This window comes from Rhinoderma darwinii, unplaced genomic scaffold, assembly GCF_050947455.1.
Source record: "Rhinoderma darwinii isolate aRhiDar2 unplaced genomic scaffold, aRhiDar2.hap1 Scaffold_2873, whole genome shotgun sequence".
Taxonomy (NCBI): Eukaryota; Metazoa; Chordata; class Amphibia; order Anura; family Rhinodermatidae; genus Rhinoderma; species Rhinoderma darwinii.
Window position 1 is genome coordinate 25,985 of NW_027463155.1, and position 8,316 is coordinate 34,300.

General features: G+C 49.8%; 1 protein-coding gene across 1 annotated transcript; it reads right to left on the reverse strand.

The window, feature by feature from the left end:
• Positions 1-5,328: 5,328 nt before the first annotated feature.
• On the reverse strand, positions 5,329-7,733 carry LOC142703771 (phospholipid scramblase 1-like). Its single transcript, XM_075848248.1, has 4 exons — positions 7,516-7,733; positions 7,242-7,403; positions 5,740-5,901; positions 5,329-5,570 (listed from the first exon to the last, which is right to left on the reverse strand). Exons 1-4 carry the CDS (start codon positions 7,687-7,689, stop codon positions 5,511-5,513), a joined length of 558 nt encoding a protein of 185 aa, XP_075704363.1. The 5' UTR covers positions 7,690-7,733; the 3' UTR covers positions 5,329-5,510.
• Positions 7,734-8,316: the final 583 nt, after the last annotated feature.

The following is an 8,316-nucleotide window of genomic DNA, read 5'->3' on the forward strand; positions in this document are numbered from 1 at the left end:
GTGTCAGGGCTGTTACCACGGTGATGACATTATAGAGGAGCAGTGTCAGGGCTGTTACCACGGTGATGACATTATAGAGGAGCAGTGTCAGGGCTGTTACCACGGTGATGACATTATAGAGGAGCAGTGTCAGGGCTGTTACCACGGTGATGACATTATAGAGGAGCAGTGTCAGGGCTGTTACCACGGTGATGACATTATAGAGGAGCAGAGTCAGGGCTGTTACCACGGTGATGACATTATAGAGGAGCAGTGTCAGGGCTGTTACCACGGTGATGACATTATAGAGGAGCAGTGTCAGGGCTGTTACCACGGTGATGACATTATAGGGGAGCAGTGTCAGGGCTGTTACCACGGTGATGACATTATAGGGGAGCGGTGTCAGGGCTGTTACCACGGTGATGACATTATAGAGGAGCAGTGTCAGGGCTGTTACCACGGTGATGACATTATAGGGGAGCAGTGTCAGGGCTGTTACCACGGTGATGACATTATAGAGGAGCAGTGTCAGGACTGTTACCACGGTGATGACATTATAGAGGAGCGGTGTCAGGGCTGTTACCACGGTGATGACATTATAGAGGAGCAGTGTCAGGACTGTTACCACGGTGATGACATTATAGAGGAGCAGTGTCAGGACTGTTACCACGGTGATGACATTATAGGGGAGCAGTGTCAGGGCTGTAACCACGGTGATGACATTATAGAGGAGCAGTGTCAGGGCTGTTACCACGGTGATGACATTATAGAGGAGCAGTGTCAGGGCTGTTACCACGGTGATGACATTATAGAGGAGCAGTGTCAGGACTGTTACCACGGTGATGACATTATAGAGGAGCGGTGTCAGGGCTGTTACCACGGTGATGACATTATAGAGGAGCAGTGTCAGGACTGTTACCACGGTGATGACATTATAGAGGAGCAGTGTCAGGACTGTTACCACGGTGATGACATTATAGGGGAGCAGTGTCAGGGCTGTAACCACGGTGATGACATTATAGGGGAGCAGTGTCAGGGCTGTTACCACGGTGATGACATTATAGAGGAGCAGTGTCAGGGCTGTTACCACGGTGATGACATTATAGAGGAGCAGTGTCAGGGCTGTTACCACGGTGATGACATTATAGGGGAGCAGTGTCAGGGCTGTTACCACGGTGATGACATTATAGAGGAGCAGTGTCAGGACTGTTACCACGGTGATGACATTATAGAGGAGCAGTGTCAGGACTGTTACCACGGTGATGACATTATAGAGGAGCAGTGTCAGGGTTGTTACCACGGTGATGACATTATAGGGGAGCAGTGTCAGGGCTGTTACCACGGTGATGACATTATAGGGGAGCAGTGTCAGGACTGTTACCACGGCGATGACATTATAGAGGAGCGGTGTCAGGGCTGTTACCACGGCGATGACATTATAGAGGAGCGGTGTCAGGACTGTTACCACGGTGATGACATTATAGAGGAGCAGTGTCAGGGCTGTTACCACGGTGATGATATTATAGAGGAGCAGTGTCAGGGCTGTTACCACGGTGATGACATTATAGAGGAGCGGTGTCAGGGCTGTTACCACGGTGATGACATTATAGAGGAGCAGTGTCAGGACTGTTACCACGGTGATGACATTATAGAGGAGCAGTGTCAGGACTGTTACCACGGTGATGACATTATAGGGGAGCAGTGTCAGGGCTGTTACCACGGTGATGACATTATAGGGGAGCAGTGTCAGGGCTGTTACCACGGTGATGACATTATAGAGGAGCAGTGTCAGGGCTGTTACCACGGTGATGACATTATAGAGGAGCAGTGTCAGGACTGTTACCACGGTGATGACATTATAGAGGAGCAGTGTCAGGACTGTTACCACGGTGATGACATTATAGAGGAGCGGTGTCAGGGCTGTTACCACGGTGATGACATTATAGAGGAGCGGTGTCAGGGCTGTTACCACGGTGATGACATTATAGGGGAGCGGTGTCAGGGCTGTTACCACGGTGATGACATTATAGAGGAGCGGTGTCAGGACTGTTACCACGGCGATGACATTATAGAGGAGCAGTGTAAGGGCTGTTACCACGGTGATGACATTATAGAGGAGCAGCGTCAGGACTGTTACCACGGTGATGACATTATAGAGGAGCAGTGTCAGGGCTGTTACCACGGTGATGACATTATAGAGGAGCAGTGTCAGGACTGTTACCACGGTGATGACATTATAGAGGAGCAGTGTCAGGGCTGTTACCACGGTGATGACATTATAGAGGAGCAGTGTCAGGACTGTTACCACGGTGATGACATTATAGGGGAGCAGTGTCAGGGCTGTTACCACGGTGATGACATTATAGAGGAGCAGTGTCAGGACTGTTACCACGGTGATGACATTATAGAGGAGCAGTGTCAGGGCTGTAACCACGGTGATGACATTATAGAGGAGCAGTGTCAGGGCTGTTACCACGGTGATGACATTATAGAGGAGCAGTGTCAGGGCTGTTACCACGGTGATGACATTATAGAGGAGCAGTGTCAGGACTGTTACCACGGTGATGACATTATAGAGGAGCAGTGTCAGGGCTGTAACCACGGTGATGACATTATAGAGGAGCAGTGTCAGGGCTGTTACCACGGTGATGACATTATAGAGGAGCAGTGTCAGGGCTGTTACCACGGTGATGACATTATAGAGGAGCAGTGTCAGGGCTGTTACCACGGTGATGACATTATAGAGGAGCGGTGTCAGGGCTGTTACCACGGTGATGACATTATAGAGGAGCGGTGTCAGGGTTGTTACCACGGTGATGACATTATAGAGGAGCAGTGTCAGGGCTGTTACCACGGTGATGACATTATAGAGGAGCGGTGTCAGGGCTGTTACCACGGTGATGACATTATAGAGGAGCGGTGTCAGGGCTGTTACCACGGTGATGACATTATAGAGGAGCAGTGTCAGGTCTGTTACCACGGTGATGACATTATAGAGGAGCGGTGTCAGGGCTGTTACCACGGTGATGACATTATAGAGGAGCGGTGTCAGGGTTGTTACCACGGTGATGACATTATAGAGGAGCAGTGTCAGGGCTGTTACCACGGTGATGACATTATAGAGGAGCAGTGTCAGGTCTGTTACCACGGCGATGACATTATAGAGGAGCGGTGTCAGGGCTGTTACCACGGCGATGACATTATACAGGAGCGGTGTAAGGGCTGTTACCACGGCGATGACATTATAGAGGAGCAGTGTAAGGGCTGTTACCACGGTGATGACATTATAGAGGAGCAGTGTCAGGGTTGTTACCACGGTGATGACATTATAGAGGAGCAGTGTCAGGGCTGTTACCACGGTGATGATATTATAGAGGAGCAGTGTCAGGGCTGTTACCACGGTGATGACATTATAGAGGAGCAGTGTCAGGGCTGTTACCACGGTGATGACATTATAGAGGAGCAGTGTCAGGACTGTTACCACGGTGATGACATTATAGAGGAGTAGTGTCAGGGCTGTTACCACGGTGATGACATTATAGGGGAGCAGTGTCAGGGCTGTTACCACGGTGATGACATTATAGAGGAGCAGTGTCAGGACTGTTACCACGGTGATGACATTATAGAGGAGCAGTGTCAGGGCTGTTACCACGGTGATGACATTATAGGGGAGCAGTGTCAGGACTGTTACCACGGTGATGACATTATAGAGGAGCAGTGTCAGGGCTGTTACCACGGTGATGACATTATAGAGGAGCAGTGTCAGGACTGTTACCACGGTGATGACATTATAGAGGAGCAGTGTCAGGGCTGTTACCACGGTGATGACATTATAGAGGAGCGGTGTCAGGGCTGTTACCACGGTGATGACATTATAGAGGAGCAGTGTCAGGGCTGTTACCACGGTGATGACATTATAGAGGAGCAGTGTCAGGGCTGTTACCACGGTGATGACATTATAGAGGAGCAGTGTCAGGACTGTTACCACGGTGATGACATTATAGAGGAGCAGTGTCAGGACTGTTACCACGGTGATGACATTATAGGGGAGCAGTGTCAGGGCTGTAACCACGGTGATGACATTATAGAGGAGCAGTGTCAGGACTGTTACCACGGTGATGACATTATAGAGGAGCAGTGTCAGGGCTGTTACCACGGTGATGACATTATAGAGGAGCAGTGTCAGGACTGTTACCACGGTGATGACATTATAGGGGAGCAGTGTCAGGGCTGTTACCACGGTGATGACATTATAGAGGAGCAGTGTCAGGACTGTTACCACGGTGATGACATTATAGAGGAGCAGTGTCAGGGCTGTAACCACGGTGATGACATTATAGAGGAGCAGTGTCAGGGCTGTTACCACGGTGATGACATTATAGAGGAGCAGTGTCAGGGCTGTTACCACGGTGATGACATTATAGAGGAGCAGTGTCAGGGCTGTTACCACGGTGATGACATTATAGGGGAGCAGTGTCAGGGCTGTTACCACGGTGATGACATTATAGAGGAGCAGTGTCAGGTCTGTTACCACGGTGATGACATTATAGAGGAGCGGTGTCAGGGCTGTTACCACGGTGATGACATTATAGAGGAGCGGTGTCAGGGTTGTTACCACGGTGATGACATTATAGAGGAGCAGTGTCAGGGCTGTTACCACGGTGATGACATTATAGAGGAGCAGTGTCAGGTCTGTTACCACGGCGATGACATTATAGAGGAGCGGTGTCAGGGCTGTTACCACGGCGATGACATTATACAGGAGCGGTGTAAGGGCTGTTACCACGGCGATGACATTATACAGGAGCGGTGTAAGGGCTGTTACCACGGCGATGACATTATAGAGGAGCAGTGTAAGGGCTGTTACCACGGCGATGACATTATAGAGGAGCAGTGTCAGGGTTGTTACCACGGTGATGACATTATAGAGGAGCAGTGACAGGGCTGTTACCACGGTGATGACATTATAGGGGAGCGGTGTCAGGACTGTTACCACGGTGATGACATTATAGAGGAGCAGTGTAAGGGCTGTTACCACGGTGATGACATTATAGGGGAGCAGTGTCAGGGCTGTTACCACGGTGATGACATTATAGAGGAGCACTGTCAGGGCTGTTACCACGGTGATGACATTATAGAGGAGCAGTGTCAGGGCTGTTACCACGGTGATGACATTATAGAGGAGCGGTGTCAGGGCTGTTACCACGGTGATGACATTATAGAGGAGCAGTGACAGGGCTGTTACCACGGTGATGACATTATAGAGGAGCGGTGTCAGGGCTGTTACCACGGTGATGACATTATAGGGGAGCAGTGTCAGGGCTGTTACCACGGTGATGACTTTCATGCTACAGAGTATTAATATTTATTGTTTACATTCTATAATAGAAAAACATGGCAGCTCATACAGATATATATATGTAAACGTCCGTGTATATGAGGCGGGGGGAGGGGTTTTATGGTTGTAAACTGGAGAATACAGGGTTGGCGGTAGGAGGAGTTTAAGGCATTAGTGGCGGTATTTGGCGCGGTTAGCTGATGACCGTGTGGCGCTCCTTCTTGCTTCTTGACCTCTCGAAGAACGCATAATCCTGGAAACAGAAGAGAAAAGTCAAGACAAGAGGCCACGGAGAAAACGACAGCAGGACATATCTAAGGTCAAGTGGCTCCACCGAATGATGTGCCATAGAAGAAGTGGTCACCACTGGTCATTATGTGTCCTATACGTGGAAACTCATATATGACCACATAGGGGCTCACCAGTATGAAGCAGGCCCCGATCAGCACTGCCTTCATCTTCACGTCCAGATCTTTTGGGAACTGAATCCCAAAGTTATCGGCATCGGTGAATATTTCCTTCGGCAGTCCGCTCCACTGCTTACTGATCCTTCCAACACTGCGAGACTCACATAGTGGCTTTACCTAAAGGATGGAGAAAGAATGGGGCAATGAGGTGAGATGGCGGCAAAAGATGAGAAGACACGAGGGGGAGAAGAAGGAAAAGCCAGAGACACCGGCGGAGAATAAAAAGGAGAGGGAGGGGAACGTGAGCAATGAGGGTGAAGACCAGCAAGAGGACTATGAATGGTTGGAGGCTGGAGGACACCCGCGGGAGTGTAGGGAACACTAAAGAATTGAGGAGGGAGGAGAAGGAATAAGAAGAGTTGAAGAACGGGTGTAGACCCAGAATGAAGAAGAGATGGAGGACACAGAGCAGAACATGGAGACTGAGGTAGAAGAATAGAAGAAGGAGAGATGGGGGACACTGTGCAGGACATGGAGGCTGAGGAAGAAGAGTAGAAGGAGGAGAGATGGAGGACACTGTGCAGGACATGGAGGCCGAGGAAGAAGAGTAGAAGGAGGAGAGATGGAGGACACTGTGCAGGACATGGAGGCTGAGGAAGAAGAGTAGAAGGAGGAGAGATGGAGGAAACTGTGCAGGACATGGAGGCCGAGGAAGAAGAAGAAGAGATGGAGGACACTGTGCAGGACATGGAGGCCGAGGAAGAAGAGTAGAAGAAGGAGAGATGGAGGAAACTGTGCAGGACATGGGGGCCGAGGAAGAAGAGTAGAAGAAGGAGAGATGGAGGAAACTGTGCAGGACATGGAGGCCGAGGAAGAAGAAGAAGAAGAGATGGAGGACACTGTGCAGGACATGGAGGCTGAGGAAGAAGAGTAGAAGAAGGAGAGATGGAGGACACTGTGCAGGACATGGAGGCCGAGGAAGAAGAAGAAGAGATGGAGGACACTGTGCAGGACATGGAGGCTGAGGAAGAAGAGTAGAAGAAGGAGAGATGGAGGACACTGTGCAGGACATGGAGGCCGAGGAAGAAGAGTAGAAGGAGGAGAGATGGAGGAAACTATGCAGGACATGGAGGCCGAGGAAGAAGAAGAAGAGACGGAAGACACTGTGCAGGACATGGAAGCTGAGGAATAAGAGGAGAAGAAGGAGAGACGGAGGACACAGTGCAAAAGACGAAGGCCAAATAAGTAGAGAAAAAGTAGAGATGGAGGACAATGTTCAGGACATGGAGGCCGAGGAAGAAGAGTATAGACGAAGGAGAGACAGAGAACACTGTGCAGAACACGGAAGCCAAAAAAGAAAAGGAGACGAAGAAGAGATGGAGGACACAGAGCAGAACATGGAGGCTGAGGAAGAAGAGGAGAACATGCGGAGGATTAATCATCTGCTGAACCTCAAGAGGGTGAACATGGACAATACAGGGCGGAAGGAGACACCTGCATGTTGTGGGTTCTCTTACCTGAAAGTTCACATCTCCACAGCAGCTAGACATGAGACAAGGTCCAACCACCTTCAGGACTGGCTCCCGGCTCTCAGTCAGGAGACAATACTTAGGGACAAACGGATGCCAGCTCTGCACAACATACCCAATAGTGCGACCCGGGGGGCTCTGGACCTCCAGCTGCGAACATACAAACACTGTATAATCAGAGGAATGGAGGAGCAGAGCTGTGTGTGCGAGGTCCATACAGGAATAGTACAGTGGTGTGTGGGGGAGGGGGGGGGTACTGTACCTCTTGTAAACAGCAGGGGAAACAACAGCTGGTACATTTAAGAGGCCGGATATATTGGATGACCTCCCGTCCAGTGTAGTCACACACTTGCAGAGTTAGTGGGCGAAGGGATCCGCAGCACCATCGGGCACACACTGTACTCCTCTCCTGCGCAGTGAATATACGCTGACCCATAATATTTCGTAACTCATATTGGTTGCAAGTCTCAAAACCTGTGACAGCTGTGAGAGGAAGAGGAGAAGTGGTGACTGCTCCGTACATGACTGAGAAATCTGCCAGAAAATGAACAGCTAGGAGCCGGTATAGCAGACATGAGGAACATTGGAGGAGGAGGAGATGGAGATATATCAGACATGAGGAACATTAGAGGAGGAGATGGAGATATATTAGACATGAGGAACATTAGAGGAGGAGGAGGAGATGGAGATATATCAGACATGAGGAACATTGGAGGAGGAGGAGGATATGGAGATATATCAGACATGAGGAACATTAGAGGAGGAGATGGAGATATATCAGACATGAGGAACATTGGAGGAGGAGGAGATGGAGATATATCAGACATGAGGAACATTAGAGGAGGAGATGGAGATATATCAGACATGAGGAACATTGGAGGAGGAGGAGATGGAGATATATCAGACATGAGGAACATTGGAGGAGGAGGAGATGGAGATATATCAGACATGAGGAACATTAGAGGAGGAGGAGGAGGTGGAGATATATCAGACATGAGGAACATTGGAAGAGGAGGAGATGGAGATATATCAGACATGAGGAACATTGGAGGTGGAGATGGAG

Bases quoted from the DNA above. Each gene is read 5' to 3' on its own strand.
- LOC142703771 (XM_075848248.1), bottom strand. From the start codon at position 7,689: ATGGGTCAGCGTATATTCACTGCGCAGGAGAGGAGTACAGTGTGTGCC. The intron at 7,404-7,515 runs GTACAGTACCCC...GTATGTTCGCAG, and splicing joins TCCCCTGCTGTTTACAAGAG to CTGGAGGTCCAGAGCCCCCC. The intron at 5,902-7,241 runs GTAAGAGAACCC...TCCATCCTTTAG, and splicing joins GTGGAGATGTGAACTTTCAG to GTAAAGCCACTATGTGAGTC.